This window comes from Cupressus sempervirens, chromosome 2, assembly GCF_028749045.1.
Source record: "Cupressus sempervirens isolate cs-2001-9-10 chromosome 2, ASM2874904v1, whole genome shotgun sequence".
In the NCBI taxonomy this organism is placed as follows: Eukaryota; Viridiplantae; Streptophyta; class Pinopsida; order Cupressales; family Cupressaceae; genus Cupressus; species Cupressus sempervirens.
In genome coordinates this window covers 617,967,459-617,993,398 of record NC_143119.1, presented here as the reverse complement: position 1 = coordinate 617,993,398, position 25,940 = coordinate 617,967,459, and the positions used below count along the sequence as shown (strand labels likewise).

General features: G+C 36.3%; 1 protein-coding gene across 4 annotated transcripts in view; it reads left to right on the top strand.

Annotated features, from left to right (window-relative positions):
• Positions 1-25,940, top strand: part of LOC149574896 (uncharacterized) — a 132,042-nt gene that overhangs the window by 52,563 nt on the left and 53,539 nt on the right. For all 4 annotated transcript variants that reach the window (XR_016360104.1, XM_089814746.1, XM_089814745.1 and 1 more), the window contains exons 4-5: positions 16,060-16,215; positions 16,577-16,708. Coding sequence is in view for 3 of the 4 variants with exons in the window: in XM_089814746.1 (XP_089670872.1) it covers positions 16,060-16,215; positions 16,577-16,708 (288 nt within the window). In the remaining variant the exon portion in view is untranslated. The remainder of the gene's footprint in view (positions 1-16,059; positions 16,216-16,576; positions 16,709-25,940) is intronic.

Genomic DNA, 25,940 nt, shown 5'->3' with positions numbered 1-25,940 from the left:
AAACTCTGAACAACCAAACTGATATAATGCCTTTCTTTGACTTGCTGAAGATGGTCTTGAATATATCAGACCTGTATGTGAAGTGTTCCTTGGAGTATAATAATTATTCTGCAAATATTTTATACCTGCTACAAATCGTATAGGGCAGTAATGCTAAAGGAGCAGACCTTATGTTTTTCATGTCCCCTTTATCCACATCCTTACCCCTTTATTTATATGGCAACCAAGAGGCATGTCCTTAGGACATGACTTTTTCCAGGTTGGCCCTGTATATAAACTCACAATTATCTTGTCAAGATCAGCGTCTCAAGGATATTATGATTAGTTAGTAAATATACTAACTATACTATGCAAATAGAACACAATAATTGCTCCCATTGAAGACGCTGATTAGGTCATATAAATAAGGTATCTAAGAGACCGATCCTTTCTAAGGATCTCCATACTTCACTAGAATTGATGATCTGTAGTTTAGATCAGTTACGATTATCAAAGTTGCATAGAATTTACACTCCTTAATTTGATAATCATACTGAGAGATAACGTATCTAGCACCATCAATCAAGATGAATAAGCATATACTGATACTCTATATCTATCTGAATCTGCTAAGCATGTGGTATCATTGAACACGTGATACTATGTCATATTACTATCCCTGTGATATGACTTATCACTTATACTAGTGATAATAGTATTGCATGGAATGCAACATACATGATAAAATCTAGAGAATGATTAAATTCTTTCTTTATCCAAGTTGTGACTCATAGGTACTGGCAGGCTTATATTACAATATGATCTTGAGTTAAGATCTACCAGTGCACAGATAGAATCTGGAGAATGATTAAATTCTTCCTTATCCAAGTTGTGACTCATAGGCATAGAAATGTCTACATCACAATATGATCTTGAACTCATCCAGATCTGACAGTAGTACTCTACTGTTTAGTACATTATCTTGGAGATCGTCATCTCTCATAATATCTTTTATACAAGTGTTCACTATCTCAGAGATCATCACCTCTTAGATAATGAATACAAATGGTGAAGCCCATAACAGTCAATAGCTTGACAATAATAATTTTAACTCAAAATTATTTCATTAATAATTAACGAATACAAATGTATTATAATTCAACCATACTAAGTTTCTTGAAGTGATCTATCTTCACTCTAGAGAGGTTTGGTAAGAATATCTGCTGTCTGATCTGCAGTGCAAATGTACTCTAATTTTACAGTATTCTTGTCTACCATATCTCTTACATAATGGTAAGGAATTTCGATATGCTTGGACCTGCCATGAAAAACTGGATTCACAAAAAGTTTGATGGAACTCTAATTATCACAATGAATAATAGTAGGATTCATGGGTTGACCAAATAATTCCACAAGTAACTTTCTAAGCCAAACTGCCTCTCGAGAGGCCATTGTTGCGGTAATGTATTCAGCTTCTGTGGAACTTTGTGCTACTGATGCTTGCTTTCTGCAAATCCAAGATATCATCACTGAGCTTAAACTGAAACAACATCCTAAAGTGCTTTTCCTATCAGTAACACTTCCAGCCTAATCTGAGTTTGTATACCCATATAAGTCCAAGTCAACTTTCTCATACTTAGAGCACAAGGTTAAGAGTGCCTTGTAAGTATCTCATAATGTGTTTGACTGCAACTAGGTGAATCTCTTTTGGCTCATACATAAACTAACTAAAGGCATTAATAACATAGCAAATATCAGGTCTTGTATTTACTAGGTACATAAGATACCTAATCATCTGTCTATAAAGAGTAGAATCTATGGAGGGTGATTCCGCAAATAATTCTTTAAGTTTGTGTAGATTAGTCTCCATTAGAGAAGACATAAGTCTACAGTCCCACATTCCAAATCTCTTCAAGAGGTCTAATGTATACTTTCCTTGATTAAGTATGATGTTGTCAGAGTTTTGCCACACTTTCAGTCCTAAGAAGTAATGGAGTCCTAAATCTTTCATATCAAATTCTTTGATTAGATGTTTCTTGCATTGATCTATAAGATGATCATCACTTGTTATTAGAAAATCATCAACATATAGTATCAAAATTATCATATCATCTTTATTCTTTTTATAATAGATATTTGGATCAGCTTCATTCTTAGAGAAACCTAAACTGGTGAGATATGCATTGATTCTTTCATGCCATGCCCTTAGAGCCTGTTTAAGACCATAGAGAGCTTTCTTGAGCCTGCAAACAAAGACTTTAGGGTTATGAGTTTCAAATCCTTTAGGTTGTTCAAAATATACCTCTTTTGTAATCTTTCCATTTAGAAATGCTGTTTTCACATCTATTTGATGTACTTTCCATCCCTTCGATACTGCAATAGCTAGGACTGCTCTTACAGAGATATATCTGGCAATTGGAGCAAAGGTTTCTTCATAATCAATTCCCTCCTTTTGAGAATCCTTTGGCTACGAATTTGGCTTTATATTTTTCAATGCTATTGTCAGCAGTATGCTTGATTTTAAATTTCCACTTAGAAGAAACAACATATTTTCCTTTAGGCCTTGGAACAATTTCCCAAACATCATTTTTAATAATGGATTGGTATTCTTCCATCATAGCATCCTTCCAAGTTGTATGTTTAATAGCATCTGAAACATTGGTTGGTTCTGATTTAGATAAATCACTCATGTTTGTTGCATAACTAGAAAATCTTTTGGGTATTTTGCTTTCTTTGAAGGTTCTTGATGGTGCAATGAAGTCTTGTGCTTCCTCTACAATCTTAATAGCCAAAAGTAGTCTTTTCTTAGGATTTTGAGTTTCCTCAAGATTAAGATTTTGAATTTCATCGTCAATTTCTTCAGTGTTCTCCCTTTGAAACTCAGATTCATGATTTTCTTCAGAACTATTGATACCAGTTTTGTACCACTACATAACATATAGGAATCGAATACTTGATATGTAATATCAAACACTCAACCCTCTCTTGAAAAGTAAATACTCATGAAGAACATGAGAAAAACTCCAAGGTTCCTTACACCTATGGATATTAACTCAATTATATTAATGTGATTTGCTGGTTAATCACGTAGGCGGGCTTACGTTGTTCCTTCAAGGATGTCAAAATTTTGCTATGATGATGATGAAATCTAACCTTGATATTTATACTAGCGCCAAATAATATTGATGGTGATGATGGAGGGTATGTCTGCCAATGATGCTTTTTCTTTCTAACTTTCTTCTTGAATGAACTTGAACTACTAAACTACTTGTTGCTCTACCTCTACTCCTATGAATGGAAAGATTGGCAAATGGACGGGGATCAAATCTGATAAAAGCTTACTAGCGGTATTACCTCTATAGATGCAATGATTCAAGGGAAAAAAAGACTAGATTACCATGGAAGGCTTCCCAACAAGCCGCTAGAATGCTAGTGGCCTAGTTTGCAGATCTCTATCAAACGTCCACTAATATCACCATACAACTATCCATCCATTCTTACTCTTGCTTAACAACTTTCTTGAAATAAAATCTACTTGAACAATTTTAATGGAATTTAACTCTAACTATTGGAAGTAGAAACCATGCAATAACACCAAGTGTCCCTAATCACCATGCAAGTCACAACAATGATAAGAAAAGCAATTTTAGCATTATCTTAAGCAACAATTTTCTTCAACCCTTGGAAGTAGAAACCATGCAATAACACCAAGTGTTCTCAATCACCATGCAAGATACAACAATGAAAAAGAAGCAATTTTGGTATTGTCTTAAGCAACAATTTTTTTCAACCCTTTTTTAACTTTAACTATTGGAAGTAGAAACCATGCAATAACACCAAGTGTTCTTAATCACCATGCAAGACACAACAATGATAAAGAAGCAATTTTGGTATTATCTTAAGCAACAATTTTCTTTAACCTTTTACAAATGAGAGCAAATGGCTTCATATAGGGGCCAAAATTACAACCAATGGTAGAGATTAAGAGGCAAAATCAATGATCCAGATCAAATCCCAGAAACCCTAACTAGGGTTTCCATCCTATTGGCCAATGAGAAGACGCCACCTCATCAATGGAGAAATGAGAAAAAGGAAAAGTGGCAAGCAATGAGAAGGCACCAAAATGGTAGCCAATTAGAATTAGACACCTATCCTACCCAAAAGAAAGGAGAATTTGTCACTTGGGCTTACATCAAATGATCTTCTAATATAATTCTACCCTTTTTTTTCATCTTCTTAGCCAAGGCAATGAACTTGGCTAGCTTGTCGTTGACTTCCTTCATGGGAGGGCAAGGCGTGTACTTCATCTTGAGCTCAGCTGAATTCATCATGTTGCTCGTTGCTTGTAGTGTCTTCTCATGATCCTTCTCATATTCCTTCACATATCCGATAAAGGCAATGAGGGAGGCAAGGGTACCCAAATGCTTCTTCTTGCCCCAACTCATCCAATCTCAACCCGAACTCTATCTCATTGACGTTCTTCTCTTTGATAACTTCAAAATCAAGTGCAACCTCGACATCACTCAACATGGTTGAAATAGAAGTGTCAACGCCTTGGCTATGTTGTGCGATTTCATTTCGTATCTCTTCAAGTATCCTCAATCTAATGGTCAAGGCAACATACCAAGACTCCACCATACTAATTCTTTCTTAATCCACCAACTTGGCTCTCTCCAAATATCTCTCCGGTAGCTCAATAACTGCTTGTAGCTTGGGAATGGATAAGTCCTTGACTGGAAGGAAATCCTTCCATTCCCCTTCAAATGTTTTGAATTTGTCTCTAATAGCCACCAATGACCTGAATGTCAAAATAAAGGCAAGAAATTTCGCCCATCTTGAATTATATTACTGATCCAATCTTTGATTTTGTGCAACTGAGCTGATATCTCTTCTATTTTTCTCTCGTTGTCTTGGGGAAGGGTTGTTTGATGCAACTGTTGGATAGGCTGGCAATCTCTCCAATACTTGTTTTTGGCCTCCAACTTTACAATCCTCTCGTTTGCCTTCCTCAAACTTTCTCTAATTGAAACCATGCCTTCCTAGATCTCCTCACATTCGATGTCATCTGTGATTTTTTCCAAGTTATGCTCTACTATCTCATCATACTCCTGGGCTACAATCTCATCCACTGACTTGTTAACCTTTGGTATAACAATCTGAACCTTTTGGTGACCTTCATCATCACTCCTGATTACCTTTGCCACCGTTTTTGCAATTTGTCTCTGTTTCTCGCTATCTTCTTTTTCCACTAACCCTTGAATATCTTCAACTGTTCTGACAGTCACCACCTTGCCTCTTGGCATAAGCATTTGCCTTAACCATAGCGGTGCGATGCATCTCCCCAAATTTGGATTCAGTTCGACTAGCAAAGCATCACCAACGATGCCTAGCTTACTTCCTCAATATCAATTGGCCTATCCTCTTCTTCACTAGTGACTATCATATCATCTCCATGTAAGTTCTCCAAGAGGAGAGTATTCGGTACTGTTACTGAAGCCACTTGATTCCGAATCAGAGGTCACTTCTACCGAGACCCTTTGTCCATTTGTATTAACCTCTTGGCTTCTAGCCTCAATTATGCTCTCCCTTGACGACGCCGCATTCTGTCTCTTTGTTGGAGGCTCCTAATGTTCTTTACTTTTCTTAACCTCCAAATTTCTCTTCTTGCTCTTTACTGCTCTTTGTTACTGGCTACTGTCCCCACCTTTCTATCCGATTGACTCCACTAGACCTTCTTTCACCGGCTTCATCTTCTCATAAGTAAGGCGTACTTTCCGACTTTGTCATTGCCTTAACTTCTCATTGTACCATGACTTAGTGTGTAGATCAACGGTCCTTGTAACTGCCTTCTAAGGAAGGATCTTGATGATCATCCCAATCTACTGGACCCAATTCCATTCCATCCACTGTATCATTATCTTCTCTTAGCACACTTTCATCATCTTCTAGTTGATCGGGAATATCAAGGCCTCTCCATCTGATTGCCCTCATCATGCCCACTGACAACCTTGAGAAAGCTAGCTTTCTCACATGAAAGTCATCATGTGCATTGGCCCAAAAATCTTCTATAGTAGGAATATGTTTGAATGTGTTTTTGTTAGATGCCTTGATGAGACCATTAGGATCGAATTCTTGTCTTACTTTATACCATCCTAGATGATACCACTCTTAACTCCTCTGTAGCTGCAAAGGCGACAGGATTGGGGCAAGTATCATTGCCTATTCCAAATGAGAAGTTAATCCCTGTCTCACCATTAAGTTTCATCATCTTGTCATAATGCTCAGGTTGCCTAGCCAACTCCATCAAAACTATCTTGTCGGGTGGGTACCTTAGAAGTCTCTGGGGACAAACTGTACTTCTTGCTACTTTGATATATGTGAATTGCGAAAATTAGATGACCAACTCCCATACTTCTTAACTTTTGCTTCTGCTTCCAATGAGAGCCTCCTAGCAAGTGTCTCTTGTAATATACTTACTGTCTTCATGGAAAAGGCGTCATAAAGCATCTTATAATCTTTGATGTTGTGCAAATGAAGCTGTGGATAACACTCATGCACCAAACATTGCCCCAGCCCATTGCCAATCACTCCTAAGGTCTTAAGTCCAGGATTTTCATATAGTCTCGCAATCAAATAAAAAAGATAGGACCCCATGTAGAATTGCTTTTGATTTTGCACTGTCCTAAGTTGCAACTCTAAATTTTCACTTATAATTCTAGCCCAATCAAATTTTCTATTTCCATTTTCAATTTCATCAATAAAATAGTACATCTAATTCTCGAATTGCATACCTTGAGCCACGCCCATGATTCTACTGAGAAGCACAATAAGGTCACCATACTCCAATTCAAAATTCGACCAGGTTAGCTTTAACGACTTGGTAACTCCCTTCTTGCGTTTGTGTAACCAATTCTACTTTAGATGTATGAAGTAGGCCTCCTGATTATCCTGAAAGAATTTGGCCGCTTGATCCATCATTACTACTGTCATGCCTTTATGCTGGGGAATATTAAATACTTCTTCGACCACTTGTCTGCTGATGTTAGATAACACTCTCTTCCCCTCATCAAAAAAATATGGACTTGGTCACAATATCAAATCGGGATGCACACTCCATTACCAATTCCAGACAAGGCAAGGTAGGGGGAAAAGTCGCCATGTGTACAATTCTGCTCTTGTAGATCTTCTTTGCCATGGGGATTGTCCTTCCTTCAGTCTATCCTTCAACTGTACCATGTTCACCGTGTCGACATTGGTATCACTTATTCGCCTCACTTTTGAGAAGGTGGTCTTAGGCATCATGTCTTCCTTGTCTTTTTTGGTATTTGTTCCCTTTGGGTTCTTGCTTGCACTAATATCTACCATCTTAAACACTTGTTTTTGCTTCTTCATTCTAAATGATATGGACTACACTTATCAATCTCCAAACTTCTTTCTATTGATGGAATCCAGCTTATTTTTGCCTCTCCAAATCCTATCTTTACACTTATCAATCTCCAAACTTTAATTCTAAGGGTGGGACTACCACTTATTTTTGCCTCTTCGTGACCTTAGGATGGACTACATTTATATCTCCCAACTTCAATCCTAGGTTGGTCTAGCTCATTTCTGCCTCTCCAAATCCTATCATTAAATCTACACTTATATCTCCCAACTTCAACCTATTAATGGAAATGATGAAGTGGTGGATGAATAGTACAAGAAGATAAAGGAAACGAATCAAACAAGAACAAGGAATAAAATCTGCCTTTAAAACCAAACTTCACCTCTATAAATGAATGAGAATCTTACCTTAAATCTGCCTTCTACCAATAATCGGGCCCTTTCAAGTTCAGAAATTTCAATCCTCCTTCAAAATGTGATGCCCTAACAAATGAATTACTTGCAAAAATTTGCTCCTTTCTTCAAATTTCGACCTCCTTGCCAAAATCGTCCAACTTGAAGGAAAAGCGCTGCCCTAGGGTAGAAAAGTTTGCTCCAAATCAGAATTTCTACCTTGCAAAATCGCCCACACTTGCCAAAAATCAGATCTCAAATCGCCTTACCTCTCCACCATATAAAATTGCCATAGTTGGAAGAAAAAAAGTGTTGCCTTTGGAGGAAAATTAGACCTCAAAATCGTTGCCAATCTTGCAAAAAAATTAGACCTTCTCCACACAAAATCGCCTTAGGGCAGAAATCGCCCAACCAAGGAGAAAAAATCAGAATCCAAAAATTGTTGCCAAGGACAAATTCGTCCCTTTGGAAGAAAATCTCTCAACCTCTAGCAAAAGAAGGTGAGAATGAATGAGAAATAAGAGGGGGGAAGCCCCTTCTTATATCCTCTTGTTGATCTCTAGAGTGGGCCGACCTGCCTGGAGGGAAACAAAATTTAAGTTAAAACTCCCAAAGATGGCCGAGTTTTAAATAAAACATGAAAATAACTAAGCCCTATAGTGAAATTGGCCCCTCTAATTGCTAGTTTGACTTAGAATTGCAAAATAAAAATAAGGTAAGCTTAGGAGATGTCAAAATTTTCATTTAGCAACATTTTGGCAATTAAAATATCATTAAAATTAAATCTAGCAAGCCAAAATCAATTTTCAATTCCAAATTACCAATTTCCTTTAACATTTCTAAAATTCTCTAGGTAAAATTTCAACCAAATTAATGAGATTTTGCAATTTAATTCAATTTTAACTTTGCAATACACTTTCGATTTTTTAACAAAAATAAATCTTTTTGCTGGCAATCAAAATTCAAATTCTAAATTTAATTTCACTATCAAAATTTCTTTTCACCAAATTTTTTTCAAGATTTTCCAAAACGACCAAATCTAAAATTCATTTTGAAAATGCTCAAGATTATACAATTATATCAAATTTTCAAAATCCATCTAAGTCCCAAAATTTGCAAATTTATCCTACCAGATATTATTTTAATCATCGAATAAATGTTGCTCTTGAAACCTGTTTGGCCTAAGGACAAAATTGCATTTTCTGGAAAATCTAGTTTCGCATCGGGTGAAAACAAACCAAATCCCCTCTTGGCCCAAAGGCATCCAAGGTGTAAAATTACCAATTCGAAAATCTTTGGACAACTCCAAATTTTGCTAAGGCAAACGAAAAATCCCCAACACTAGCGAAAATTGCCAAGGCTTGCTCGAAAAAGGGGGGTCCCCAAAGTTTTGGGGTGATGATGTGAAAACCTCACAACAAGAACTAGGTATATGTGTAGGATCTTCAGAACTTAGGGCTCTTTTGAATGCTAAATCTTTTTCAAATATTACATCCCTACTAAGTTCAATGTTTTTTTGACTAGGTATGCAAACTCTATATGCTTTAGAAGTTTTATTGTACCCAACAAAAATACGTTTCCTCCCAGAGGGTTCTTACTTAGTCCTCTTTTATTTTAGAACATGTATGAATACAGGGCACATAAATATCCTAAGATGTCTTATATTTGGTTTAACCTAAGAAAAGACTTCTTCAAGAGTTTTATCTTTAAGGTAGGAGTGAGGACTTCTGTTTTGAATATAGACAACAGTACAGGAGGCTTTTTCCCAAAGATAATACTCTAAAGTCTGATCGAGTATCATAGCTCTTGCTGCTTCTATAATTGTTCTATTCTTCCTTTCTGCTACTCCATTTTGCTGTGGGTTATAAGGAACAATATACTGCCTCTTAATTCCTGCTACTCTAAGGTGGATTCAATCCACGTATGCAAGTTCTCAATTTATCTGTGACTGTTTTTTTTAAGTCAAACCAAATTGAAGTAACAGGGGTCCATGACACTTAATGTGATCTGCTCCCTTAGTGAAGAGTTTACAAGTTTCCTATCTGCTCCCTCTGAAGTTTAGGTTTAACTACTTTTTGTAGGATTCCCTCTCAATGTGTACATTGTAAGGTCTCCTCCCATTGTCTAGCCAAAGTTTACAGATAATTTATCAAGGGGTTATGAGTCATTATCAAACCATGAGAATTTTCTGTTTATGTCACTTAGTCCAGGTTTATCTCAGAATTAATGGTTTATAGAACCAGTTTTAATTCTTTAACACATACTCTGAAATGAATAATGTAATATCCCTATTAAAATTCAATTTTAAATAGAAAAATATTCTACAATGTTTAGAGTGCACCTTGAAATGTTCGAATGCTCTTGGAAATGATTTCCTTTGACATTTGATGGCTTCCTCTGTACGCTTTGATTTAACAATTCCAGAACAAACCATGGCAGCTAATCAAAAAATATTTTGAGATGCTGACTCAACTTAGTGGAATAAAATCATGATGATGCATCCATTGCCTTGGTTTACGACACATGATATCCTATGTTATCGACTAACTCAAATTATGGCTTGGGCAGCCTCCATGTCCCAGTCATGTCGATAGATAGTAATAGCCAGAACAATGGTCTGAACTTGTAACATCCGGTTTTCCCGGTCTTAATTAACATCTAACAACTCAAAGAATATAATTAATACTTCATTTCATAGGAAGACAATTATATCATTCATGTTCATGTGAATAAGATTTATTGTTAAAAACAATTAGACAAAATTTCTTAACTAAAAACTTGAAGTACCATCAAATGATATTACTACAGAAATTGAAAACCACATACCTCGGAAAATTGAGGTCGAAGTCAAACTAGGGATGCTTCTGCAACTACTCGAGTTAGTCCACAAATACACTATAACAATTACACATGACAACTATCATCTAAAAACCGCTATATCAAAATCAAATGATGATCACAATTAAATACCACTATATTTAAAATTAGGGGATCATATACCACTGTAATAATTAGGGCATCATTTACCATCGATTCAATTTAGGGTTTTTGATACCACTAATTCAATTAGGGCTTCCGCTATGACGGATTCAATTAGGCTTCCAATACCACTAATTCAATTAGGGCTTCTGCTACAACGGATTCAATTAGGGCTTCCAATACCACTGATTCAATTAGGGCTTTCGATACCACTGATTCAATTAGGGCTTTTGAGCCTACTGTATCACTTAGGGTTCCAGTCATCACTCCATCAATTTAGGGCTTCAAGTTCCTTTCCTTTCGATTGCTTAACTGTGACAGTAACTCAAGATTAGAAATATACTTATATTCAATATTCATATAATTGAAAAACAATCCATGAATCTATCTTTGGTAACAATAAATTATCTCAATCTAATCTTACCTCCTCATAAATAAAAGTGATAATACCTGTTTCTGATAAACAATTGAATGTATAGCTTATCTCTGTCTGACACTTGACTGACATCTTGGAGAGAGGTGAAACATTGTTAGGGGCTTAACCACCCAACCTCGGACCAAATCTTATCCCCACACGATCTATAACGAGAAAGGCCCTCCCTACCCGGAATAGACAGGGGTCATCTTGCCATCCACTGGGCTTCTTGGTATTTTAACATGCAACCTGGCAGCAGGAGATCACTATTTAAGCATGAGTTATTAATTAATTCATATTAAAAATGGTGAACGTTGTTCTGTCATAATTGGTATTGATTCGTTATTGATGATTCCTATCTCTCTCTTCGTCACCCATCTTCTTGGCTACACAGCCGGGTGAATCCCAGGTGTTCGGAATTCTCAGAACCACCAGTTCTGTCAATTTATATAAAAGGATCACATGCATCCAACATTTCACAATCTGTGATCACATGATTATGTTCTTAAAGATTTCAGAATTGATGTTTAATTAATTAATTAATCATAATTGATTTCTCTTTAACTCCACCGCTTCACCATTGATGGCATCATTGCCGATGAATTCCTTGGTGTTTGGACTGCATGATAATATTTACATTTCAGTATGATGAATAAAAGAAAGATTAGAAATAAAATCGGGTAGGATCTTTAATTAATGGCTATCATTATTATTCCATCTTCCTTATCCATGGCTGTGAAAATCTTTTAATTAATGATCAGCAGGTGACATGATTATTAGACTCTATCGATTCCGTCTAAGAAGCTATGTTAAATATCTATCTGCAAACTAAGAAGCTATATTAAAACATCTATCAGCATATTCTTTTCAGACTGTGTATAACATGCAACAGTGTTAATTTGTAACATGGAAAGATGAATACAATTGAGCACCGACTGGCATATCAAAAAGGAAGTAATGGATTCAATACGTTCTTGTTGGTCTTAGCATATCTTACGTGACTTGAGATATTCATTGGTGTTCAAGATATTTTGTTCACCATTATGAGATGTGACTGGATGTATTTGGATCTAACTGAGATGATTTATGTTTTACATAATGGACAAACTTCTAGGGCAAAGATTATGTTGCATACTATATCTACTTATTATCCTATGCATTCAAATGAAATAACAGGCACCATGCCATGGACTCGGTATCACTAATACCATACTGCTGTTGTTATAACATGGAAAAGAAAATAGAGGAACCTGCGGTGTATGGAATATATATATATTTTGTTTGTTATGCATCGAGCATAGCAAAATAAAGCTGAAAACAAAGATGCGGCAGGTACCTTAGGTGACCCCTTTAAACAATTCTGAAATGGCTTGCGCTTGGGAAAGGCTTCAGTTCACAATCTGAGACCCATGGCAAGGTGTGCTGAGGAAAGGTTTGGGCAGTAAAATAATTCAAAGTTTGAGCTCAGTTGTTTGGGTTACCGATAGCAATGAGTTTGAAGGCCGAGAAGAAAAAGAATGCGTGATACGATTATGAGAGTGTAAGAAATAGAAATGAGCCTAACTCTACGGCTTCCTTCAGTTACAAGAAGCCATTCGAATACCTCATGAATTCAAATTGAAAAAGGAGAAAAATAAAGAGAGAAAATAAAAAGGTTGGAAGAGAAGTTGGAAAGACAATAAGACCATTCGAATTCCAAGAGGTCTATACAAATTCAAAAACATAAATTCGATTAATCATGCCAAATATTAATTGGTTAAAAGCAAGAAAAATAAAAAGAAGAGAATAGAATTGGAAAATTATAATAATTCAAACATTATTATAATCTTATATTTATATTTACATGAGAACGTCACTTTATTAATTATTAAATTATAATGATACCAAATCATTTTTATATTATATGCACGAATTATAAATTATTATTAAAATAATATGATGAAAGATAAATTAAAATCCTTTGAGATATGTTTTATATTTTAACTCAATTATTTTAATTAAATTAATTATTTAAATAACTCATGCGGTTCCACAGATGTATCCTGTTTCAAGTCGTTAGATCCTCTACCCATCAACCCAGTGATGGTGATGCTCTTGCCTAATACTTTTTTGACAATGCTTCCACCCCACTGACATGCTCCCTGCAAGGAAATTCTCCACCATTAAATTATATTATCATTTTAAATAATCACAACTGTTAACCATCTTTTTAATTTCATGAATTTGTGATTAACGATCAACTAACATGTTATCTTCACTTGAAATCATAATGACTAACTATCTTACCATTTCGTCAGATTATAACAAATTAAATTGCCAACTGACTTCATGGAAACCTCAACGGCTATATTTCAAGTTAGGTAAAAAGTTGAGATGTAACATTAACCATAATTTCGAAACCAAGCAACTGCTAACTTCTATCATCATCATATGACAAACAATGGATAACGACCATCATCATTAAACAGTTCAACAAATTAATGAATACAACAGATATATTTAAGTACCATTTTCACATAATTATGAAAGAAAATCCATTCAATTCAATGGCTATAAATAAATTTAAATTAGGTCAAAATTTGGGATGTAACAATGTTGGTCTGCAATCACAAGGAAGAAACTTTCCTTTCAACTTGTTCACCATCTTATCCCATACCTTGATTTTTTTTTTACCTCTTTTCTGTCTATCTTGTTGTAAGTGCTCCCACCAGAAGGATGCATGACCTTTCAGCTTTGTGCTTGCAATTTTCACCTTCTTCTCATCTGCTATGCTTTCATACTTATAATACTTTTCCATCTCAGTGATCCAATCCATCAACTCGTTTGAATCTAATTTTCCACTATACTGGGGAGGGTTAAATTGCGGTGTAGATTTTAAACTCATCAATGCCTTCAACAATCTTTCTTCCCCCTGATCTATCAAGGGTGCAGGTGCAACCTCCTCGTGTACTTCAACGTCCTCATCACTAACATCATCCAGATGTCTTCCTCAACGCTAGGCTCTCTCAACAACATATAACCTAGCAGCAATCTGCCTTAGTATATCTGCCAATCCTGGATCTACATCCCTCTGACCTCGAACCATCTTGAAACCCTCTATAGTTGCATGCCAAATCGCAATCTGCCACTCGACAACAAATTAGTCAACGAGGGTTTACAAGAAGGAACCTGCAAGACCTAGATCCAAACTAGGCTCAGATACCACCCGACACAGGCAAGACCCTGCTGAACACATCAAAGGACCAAATGCAGGGAAGGAGAGAACACAATGCAGATCTGATTCACATACCCATTGAAATTCTTGATACATGTTGGGGTGTGAGGCCTTCCTAGTTATGGCCAAAACAAAATGAAATCTTTATAGAACCTTCTTCATACATGCGAGATCCATGATCCCTAGATTCTAAACTCTAACCCTTCTATCTTCTAAGAATTGCCTCTAAACCTACAACATGACTCCTTATTTATACTAATGAAACAATTTGAAGAACCTTCTAGTTCCAACATAGGAGAAAGCAACGACCCAAAATAGGTCCACACACTTCCAAATGATAGATCCCTTTATTTAATGATGACCTAAATTACATGCACAGTCGGCCTAGAAAGAAAAAGCCAACACAAAAGCACTCGGTGAAACAAGGAACCGAACAACAACCATGAACAGAAGACACCGAGCCAACTCGGTGACACCGACAACTAACCACCCTGGTGAAAATGACAACTGAACAACTTGGTAACTAAACAATCCACCAAGCATGCTAAATAGCTACCAAGCAGACCAAACCCAAAGGTAACCCAGCACACTGCCAAGCTACAAAGATACAAGATTGCAAAGAAACCCAAGATGCTCCTGCATCACTTTCTAGTTCCTCCCTTCTAGTATCTCTAAATACTGTCAAATGTTTGGACATCATAAGACAGATTCTATTTCTTCAGAATTGACTAAATATGTTTATTGATTCCTTTGACTACGACTCGATACTTGGAGTAGTGCCGACCTTTAATTACAAGCATACAAAACTAGGATTCAGTCCCAATTTATATAATCCTATCGATATTAATAAAGTATTTAAACACCCTGCCACAGATATTATCAATTGACTTCCAAGATATGTAAATAATCCTCCTATCACTGCCTAACTTTTTATTCACAGAAGACAGATTAATAAATTCTCAATAAAGTTTCAACCACAGAAGTGTTGAGACAAACTTATAATATTCAGAAGGTAATAATCTTACTTGCAAAAGAAGAAATAGTTGCAGATGTCTTTATTTCTGAAAGGGTTCTTGTTATTTTGTTTCTCAAGAGGCTTCACAAAATTGGAGTATTTAGTTCCCATGATTTGTAAAAAAGGATCAATATTAGCGTTTCAAATGGGGGAAATGACACCCTAGAAAGAGAAACTCATAATATTCAACCTAGAATTAGTCCATAAAGTGAAAATATTCTGAAAATGATCTTGAAAGAAATGTGTTGATGTTAATCCTATGTGAGAATTCCATTTGGATCCTGTAGAGCCAAAATTCTATCTAAACTCAATTTTCTAATTACTGAAAATATAATAGGGGAAGGCACCTCTTTCATTTATTCAATGCACACATTTCTGAAATCTAGCCTCTCATCATATGAACACACATTCTTTTATCGTCATACAATTTAATACAATTAAACCATCTTGGGCCAGTAAGTTCTTATTTACATACAATAAATTTCAGAGCCATCTCATATTTGTCATTGTTCACAATGTTGATAAAGTTCTCCATATTTTCCCTGCTGCTACTGGTAAGCAGTCATAAATGTACATACTGCTTAACTATAAATTGTATTTCTAGTTTCATTGTATTTATGTAATTGTTATCTTTTAACTATCGTGGAAAATGATGTCTCACATTAAGTTTGTGGTTGGCAGCATTTTAAGCCCATGGTTGAAGTCCATCACATACAATGATCATCCTCAGGATGCATTATTATTACAAGCAGGTGATCCAGAAGCAAGACAAGCATTGATGGAATGCCTCGAGTCTCGGTTTTTGTTCTTGGCAGCAGATGCCAAAGACACACTAACGTAAGGGTGGGGGTTGTCCCTCAAGAGTTACGTGAAATAATTTTGAAGACTTCACAGTATACTATAAAAAATGAGGGCTAAAATTTGACTTGCTTGGTTTTTGTCATGATCTAAGTTATCTTGTGCCAATTTTATATCAAATCATACTTGAAACTCTAGCTTTGAAGGTTATGTTGTGAATCATTCTTTACTTTGCTGTATGTTTAGACTTCAAATAGTGGCAATGGTAAGGAGCACAATTTATGATTTGGAAAGAAACTATTAACTTGAATTGAGTGTGTAGTTAGCAGTCCAAGATGTTATTCATTTGGTTCTTTTGGTAGCTTTTAGTCCAAGACTTTCTTGTGGGAATTCCTGACAGTGGTCGTAGGCCATCTTATCGAAATGTGTTACTTAAAGTGAGGAAAAAACTGAAAGTTCCATGCTCAACAAAATTATCAACAGAGGATATTGAGGCAGAGATATTTCTTCACCTTCTACAAGAATATTCAAGGTATGGAATCTGGAGTAATATCCTATCTAAAACTTTGCTTCTTTGAGTAGTTTGTTTCACAATTCCTAAAATGAATTTCAGCTTGTCAGAATTCTTCTCAATTTATTCTTGATAGACATAATAGCAAATACATAATAGTGATACTGATATTCATTATGCAGCGATAGCATTGACATAATATTGTCGCTTGTGAATTTTATGACTGCTACTGTATAAATGTTTTACAAGAAAGAATAAACATTATGATAAGATGGATTGTATTCCATTGCAAGCACTTATAGTGTCATGTTCATTTGGATTAACTATTTGGCTCTAATAAATTGCCTAGTGAAGCTGCAGCATTCTTAGAACATTGACGCAATAACCATTGACGCAATAAATGAGATGCAGTGATATTATTGGCACAATAATATCATGAAGTTCACATTATTCTAGTATATTCTGTGAGACTTCTGACAGTGTGTTATTTGTTCTAGTTATATGTGAATGTGCAAAATACTGCCAATAGGTTGCTTTTGTTAATCCTTTGCTGCCACAAAAACTATGCTTCTATGTCAGGTTCTATAACCTCTTAAAAATCTTGGATCCATCAGATAAACTTAAATGCCATTGCAATGCATATTTCAATAATCCTATTGGGCAAACGTCACAATCACAACTTGGTGTTCAAAGTAATTGCACATTAAAGAGAACTTGCAGTCCCTCGATATCATTTTAGACATTAAAAATATACATATGAGATAGTAAGTGAACGTAATCTGTAGCATCAAATATTGTATCCCATCATGGGAACAAAATTCAAGTATATTATCCTTTAATGCTAAGATATGATTAGAGAGGGACATTACAACAGTGGCACTTTCCAACCTCTTCCCCGTTTGAGAAAAGCATAGTTCTGAATGAGCAGAATATGTCATCAATTGATAGTCATTTTTATTTCAATGTTGCTGGAAGGAAAGGCAGTCTTCTTGGCATATGGAGGTAAGTGCAAGTGGCATGATATGGGTTGTGCTGATGGCCTGTGTTAGTTGCTGACAGAAGGACATAAATTCATCAAGCAGGGCCCCAGTAACTAGAAAATTAAAAGATATTCCATATACAGATCAAAAGTTCAATCATCCTGAGGAGCCTGTTCGAGAAGACAATGGACTTGTGCAAAGATCTGGCCTTGTCACTAGGAATGGTTGCTTGTTAGTGGGATGGGTGGAAATGCAAAGAATCCAACTTCATCTAATCTGGCTGAAGAAACACTAGAAGAATAGAAGAGATGGAGGAGAATGTTACACTGGTAGCTGCTTCTGACTTATCCTTGCTTCAAAGGGAGTAGCTAGAGGGCTTTTTTCAATTGACTTCCAAGGAACTTGATTATTGGTTCAGAGGGAGAAGATCATGTCTAGATGACTTCTCTAGTGACAAGAAAACTGCAGCAATCAAGGAGAGCAGATAGTAGATATGCAATACATGGTTGTGACACTTGCGGTGCTTGTAATTGAGTGAAATCTATGAAACATCCCGATCTCAGCCTGTTGGGTATTGATGAAACCATTTTGTTGATTTGTGATATTGCTATCAGGATTTAACTGTGTGATTTTGAGTCAAACTCATTGACCCATGTTTCATGAGTAGTGATTCAACATGAATCCATCTCTCATGAGAATAAATGGAACACTTAGCACTCATTGGATCTAGGTGATGCTCACAGGGGTGAAGCACCGGGACTTCCCGGGAGGTCACCCATCCCAGTACTACTCTAGCCTGAGCACGCTTAACTATAGAGTTTCCTCAATGGTTAAACCCAAAGCTTGCAACCCCATTTGCAAAACCTTCACCAAGTATTGTGCCTTATGAACCATTCATTGGAAAGCCCCTTAAGCTCATCAATTGATAAGTAGGAGATAATTTCCACAGCAAGTCAAATTGTGATATTGCTATTAGGATTTAACTGTGTGATTTTGAGTCAAACTCATTGACCCATGTTTCATGAGTAGTGATTCAACATGAATCCATCTCTCATGAGAATAAATGGAACACTTAGCACTCATTGGATCTAGGTGATGCTCACAGGGGTGAAGCACCGGGACTTCCCGGGAGGTCACCCATCCCAGTGCTACTCTAGCCTGAGCACGCTTAACTATAGAGTTTCCTCAATGGTTAAACCCAAAGCTTGCAACCCCATTTGCAAAACCTTCACCAAGTATTGTGCTTTATGAACCATTCATTGGAAAGCCCCTTAAGCTCATCAATTGATAAGTAGGAGATAATTTCCACAGCAAGTCAAATTGTGATATTGCTATTAGGATTTAACTGTGTGATTTTGAGTCAAACTCATTGACCCATGTTTCATGAGTAGTGATTCAACATGAATCCATCTGTCATGAGAATAAATGGAACACTTAGCACTCATTGGATCTAGGTGATGCTCATAGGGGTGAAGCACTGAGACTTCCTAGGAGTTCACCCATCCTAGTACTACTCCAGCCTGAGCACGCTTAACTACGGAGTTTCCTCCATGGTTAAACCCAAAGCTTGCAACCCCATTTGCAAAACCTTCACCAAGTGTTGTGCCTTATGAACCATTCATTGGAAAGCCCCTTAAGCTCATCAATTGATAAGTAGGAGATAATTTCCACAGCAAGTCAAATTGTGATATTGCTATCAGGATTTAACTATGTGATTTTGAGTCAAACTCATTGACCCATGTTTCATGAGTAGTGATTCAACATGAATCCATCTGTCATGAGAATAAATGGAACACTTAGCACTCATTGGATCTAGGTGATGCTCACAGGGGTGAAGCACCGGGACTTCCCGGGAGGTCACCCATCCCAGTACTACTCCAGCTTGAGCGCGCTTAACTACGGAGTTTCCTTCACCAAGTGTTGTGCCTTATGAACCATTCATTGGAAAGCCCCCTAAGCTCATCAATTGATAAGTAGGAGATAATTTCCACAGCAAGTCAAATTGTGATATTGCTATCAAGATTTAACTGTGTGATTTTGAGTCAAACTCATTGACCCATGTTTCATGAGTAGTGATTCAACATGAATCCATTTCTCATGAGAATAAATGGAACACTTAGCACTCATTGGATCTAGGTGATGCTCACAGGGGTGAAGCATCGGGACTTCCCGGGAGGTCACCCATCCCAGTACTACTCCAGCCTGAGTGCGCTTAACTATGGAGTTTCCTCCATGGTTAAACCCAAAGCTTGTAACCCCATTTGCAAAACCTTCACCTAGTGTTGTGCCTTATGAACCATTCATTGGAAAGCCTTTATTTGTAGTCTCCTTGACATGAGTAAATATGAATCTTACTTGACATAGTGCTTCAAATAAAGTAGGATGTGATGATTCCAGAGATGCTGGAAGATGCAAGATGGATAAATAAAGCAACTACTAAAATTGTGTCCAAAGACTAAGCCATTCTTGCAGACCTATACACTTGGTCATTAAATTTTCTAGATGGTTAACAATTATCTCGAAGTAGACTCAAAATAACCATTATATGGGGAGCTATCAGTCCAAGCTTGTGATGGTGTCATGACACTCGAAATCGTCTAGAGGGCAATGTCCTTTGACTACAAGAGGATGGACCAAGAAGCATAAGAAATTGCTTTCAAAGGAAAGAAAACTTGATACTTCAATTTATGAAGCTGAATTGAAGATGGACATCAAATTTAGAGGGATTCTGATAATCTATTAGAGAAAACCTTGGATGAGGAGGTCAAGAGGTTTATGCATGTACTTGGAGCTTCAGATAGAAGCCACATTTTCATGAATCTTTGGTATCACTAAGCCTGGGGATAAATCCACAGCTTACCACATTCACTCATGTTACTATGAAATCAGACAAGTGCATTTGTGTACGAGAAACTACTCCTATGAATAATGTCGCGATCATAACAAAGAGAGTTGCTAGAAGATCTGCCAAGTGGATCTTTGATCAGAGTGATTCAGAGAGTGTAGACCATGGAGATGGTTTTTAGACAAGTTACTATAGAATGAACAGCTGATATTCTCATACCAAACCGAAGTTTGTACATTTGGAGACAAGCTTGGAGTTGTGAAGAATGAAGCCCTTGCTAGGAAGGAGTTTTAGCGTCAATGATTTCTTGAAATGTACTTTATTGGATTCTTCTTTGTGAGAGAGAAGCTTAAAGTGAAACCCTTGTTCCACACTCTGAGAGTATTTATGAATGGATCCACCCTCTGATATTGTTCATGGTGGATGTCATGTGTGTGACGCCATGACAACACCACGTGGGAGAATCCATGGTGACTCGATGTAAAACTCTTTTGTCATATGTGTGTGACTATGACTTATGGGTCCCCTATGTACTTTATTGGAAGGTGACAATCTTTCGGATAATATACACTTGTATCTAATATTTTAAGGTGACGACTTTACAATGATTAGTTCATTATCATGATGGATATCATGTGACTTGATATTCATGGACATGTCATGATAGTATCTCTTGGACATTTTGATAGATATCACGAGACTTGATATTTGTTGCAGATCATTATGTTTTTTATGAGATCAAATCATGGTTGATATGCCATTAGTTCTTATGGTAGACATTATGAGACGTGATGCTAGTGCACATACCATAACTTGGATATATATAAGAAGAATTTCGTGTGACTTGATATTCTTGAGCATATTATATCCTTTGATTTTACAATAGATGAGCCTATTTTGATACACACAAACATATATACTTGGTTAGATTCTATATCTTCCCTAGCTAAGAGGGAGTGTTGAATAGCTTCGTTCAGATAAATTGGATGAGAGTGTAATAACATACATGCATACATAATACACTTTTCTTATATTATTCATACACATATATATATTTTAGGATGCAGATTATCATAATATCATCCATTAATCTTCTCCAAGTATATCGATCCACTCATACAGATCGAGACAGGATCATGTAATCTGCTTACAGGTATATATATATATATATATATATAATCAGATCGAAGACTGATTAATTCTCTATGGAGATCGGTGACATTATGTAGAGGTTTGTTTAAAATTAAACTAAATAACAGACAACAATTAGAATTGGTTTATCTGCATAACTAATCATAGTTTGTGAAGAGACATGTCCATCCAAGGCATGTCCGCCCATTAACATACATACATACATACATACATACATATATATGTATGTATGTATAAAATCGGCTAATGCTCAGCCCCTGCCTTGAGTTGTATGATCAGACTTTAATATTCAGTATTTATAAATATTGAATATACTTTATAATTTGAGAATGATCAAAACCTTCATATTCAGATCTGAATCTGCATCCATCAAATCAGAGAATAATAATTATACAGTTCTGAATCAAAAGAAATCTAATCTGATATAAATTTAATCTACAATCACATGGTATCAGATTCAATTCATACATTAAAGTAGATAACTGAAACAGAAAGAGCACGACACATAACAGGAGTATTTTTATGTGGAAAACCTAAAGTGGTGAAAACCAAGTTGAGAAATATATTCACTAGTGACTATATGATGAACAATTATTACAATGATTGATTTGACACTGCCAAGGATGCACATTGCTCCTTGTTGATAACTGAAACAGAAGTAGATAACTGAAGTAAATAACTGAAACAGAAAGAGCATAACACATAACACGAGTATTTTTATGTGGAAAACCCAAAGTGTGGAAAACCAAGGTGAGAAATATATTCACTAATGACTATACGATGAACAATTATTACAATGATTGATTTGACACTGCCAAGGATGCACATTGCTCCTTGTAAGAGAAGTTGTACACAAAAGAGCACAATACAAAAGAACTTGCAGGCCCTGAAGATTATACTTTCTTCAGGGCAAGAGACATAACAACTGATAACAAGGAATGTTATTGATTGAACTCATTAGAAGTGCATTCCCAAAATGCTGATTACAGTTCATTGTTCATCTATCCGTTACTGATTTCATTTCTGTTAGTTTGCCACACTTCACAATATCTCATGCATTGCTACCTATATCTTATTCAGATCTTATACAATATCTCTATATACACACTCTTAGAGTCTGAAGGATATCTGCCAATATATATCCATTTCAACACCAAAATCATCCTTTAAGTCAACCTAAGTTGCTGATTCGGGTGCAAGAATCGGGTGCACGGATTTTTTTCTTGGGGTTTTGGATGCATTTATATATATGCAAATAAATGCAAGAAATATACAAAATTAAATCATTTGATAGTATGATACTTCACAGTTGTATTCCGTTGTCTAGAACAGCTTAAGTACAATATTGTACTTAAAAGTGTTTTTACCCTTGAGCATTTCCACGATATTTCTACTTGTCTAGAACAGCTTAAGTAGAAGGCATATTGTACTCAATCTGACAGTAGTTTACATTGGTCTAGTCTAGACTTTAACAATTGCTAAGTTGAGCAATAAAATTGACAGCCTCGAGTAACTAAGCAGCTGTTTACATTAGGCTGGTCTGCATAGAAGCAGTTTCTAGATTGAGTAATCAAAATCGAAAAGTTTCAACTACTTAGGTCACCAGATTCTACGTTACAAAGTTTTTTCACTTGTAAGATTAAAAAATTGCATAATAGAAATGGTCTAGCCAAAAGCAATGAAGCTGACAGTCATGGCTCACATGTTATGAAGACAATATAAGAATGATGTGCAATTAAGAATGTTGCAGAATCCTGCTTTGTGGAGTGCAATTCCTGCGTACAATTGCAAAAGGTAAACTTGAATTTTCTGGAAACTATTTGCTTTTGATTTTGGTTTTCCAGAATGAGATCTTACCTAGAAGAACTTAAGTAAACACCATATTTTATTTATCTAGAACAGCTCAAATAGAAGACATTGTACCCATTCTGGTAGTTGTTTACATTGGCCTTGTCTACATATAAACAAATGCCAACTTGAGCAATACAATTGAGAAGCCCTTGAAATTAAGTAGTTGGTTTACATTGGGCTAGTCTGAATATAAGCAGTTGCAAGATTGAATAATCTGTAATCAAAGTCGGCAAGTTTCAACAGCCTAGGTCATCATACTCTACATTGCAAAAACAATGTACATTGCACAATACTATTCATTTTTTAAGCTGGGTTTGTGGATGCTTGTGGAAGCTCACAGGTGGCCAAGTTGCACTTCCTGCCCATGTCTACAGGGCACCAGCATCGGAATGCACCTGCTTCTGACTCCATGCCAGGATGTTGCAAATCAGTAACTAAGAAGTCAACTAAACAAGATGTAACGTATAAAATGAAGACTAACGGCCCAAAACTCATTCTCCAATGCATGTGAGGGGTAAAGGAAATGTATGAAGTATCATACCATGAATATTCATTCTTCTTAAGTTCCAAGATCTTCATGGTAGCTACCACATGTCATTGCAAGGACTCGAGCAAACTTTTGGTTGGCCTCAAAGAATGAAATTGTTAAGTATGTCGGCCAAACAAGCTCAAAAGATAAAACGGTTCTCCAAAATCATTCCGGATGCAAAATGTACTATCACCTGTGTTGATTGAAGAATCGCAATGTTGTCATTAATGATGATTTTGGAAGGTATGGTTGTCATTGCTAGCAAACCATCACATAGGTGAGATGATTTAATATAAGTATGAGAAGTTAAATTAATTAGTGAATTGCCATGTACAATCGGTAAATAGATATATCGATTGATGAAAGGAAGTTGTGAAGGCAATAGGTGAATAGATATATTGAGCGGTAAAGTGATGATAAATAAGTGAAGTGGTAAATAGACAAGACAAGCGATGTACAGGTTCAAGCTGTAAAAGCAGACATGTTTTGAGCTGTAAACTGAAAAAGATATTGGTGAGCAGTAAATAGGAATTGAGTGGTGAATGGGTAGATTACAGGTGCTGATGCAGTACAAGGCAGGCGAATCTCCAAAGGAGATGTCCTCGCCCCCAGCAATTAGCCACACAATGCAATATAAACAATAAAATAGAGATTAAGATCCACAACAATGCCAATTCTCATAATAGAATCATAAGATTTTCATCCAACATGCCTGATTGTAAGGCCTTCTAGGTTATGGCCTAATACAAAGCAATTACAATAGTAATTGTGCAAGATCTTGCAATATAAAACTCCTAGCTAGTCCAGATCCACAATTTGATATAAGACCCAAGAAGAATCTAATCTTGTGCTCGCAAGCCCACCAAGCAACCTTCTTGTTCTCCACGCCACGCTTAGCTACTAGTTTTGCTCGACTTCGCTTCTCTTATCTACTCCATCTTCTCCATACTAGATCATTATGACTCAAGACTCCACAAGACCCTCTACTTATACCCAACTAAGCCACAAGTCAGCCTAGCAAGTTACAAATTAAATAAACCCTTATATTAAATACATATTAAGCCCCAAGTTGGCCTTCAATAGATATTAAATACCAAATGCCTAAAAGGCTTCCAACACCCATTAAATACATAGGTCAAATAAACAAGACCCAAATAGGTCCACACAATCTCCCACGATCGCTCCACATCATGATTACACTCCTCACGCATTAAATGCTCTAAGTTGATTTATCAAATCCGCAAGAACTTCGTTCGGCAAGCCCAAAGTGTTGAGCGTCAACAACCACTAGTCAAGCACTGCCAAGTTACTTTGAGTGCTGAGCAATACACTATAAGCCGAGCAATATTGTAGATGCTGAGCAAACCTTCAGCGACTGAGCTCCTCGACCAACACTACACCCAAGGACTACCCAATAATGATTGAGCACCAATCCTTCTACAATCGAGTTCTCCAACTCTAAGGTCCAGCTACTTCACCATGCAGTATCGCTAACTACCCTAGAATGCTCCTGCATCAGGTGCAAGCAGTGAATACTACCCACCGATCAATATAGCGAGCAAGTAAAGATAACTAGTTTTGTGAAATTGAAAGAGTGATCATGAAACAGTTAGATTCATTGAATCTAGTCAAAAGGAAAACCATGTTACATAGACCATAGAGTCAAATGGAACGATTCATAGGCATGTGTGAACAATTTTTTTGATGAATTCAAGGAATTTTTCGGCAAAGAGAAATAAGGAAATATTTTGCATTGGGAATGACAGAAGGATTATGATCTAGCCGACGCTATTCCGAGTTTGTGCAAATCAGTTATGGATTGCAAAACAAATTTGGAGGGAATTCAAAACCCTAATTGGGTTTTCTACTTTCAGAGATAAAGAAGTCTTGTAAGGA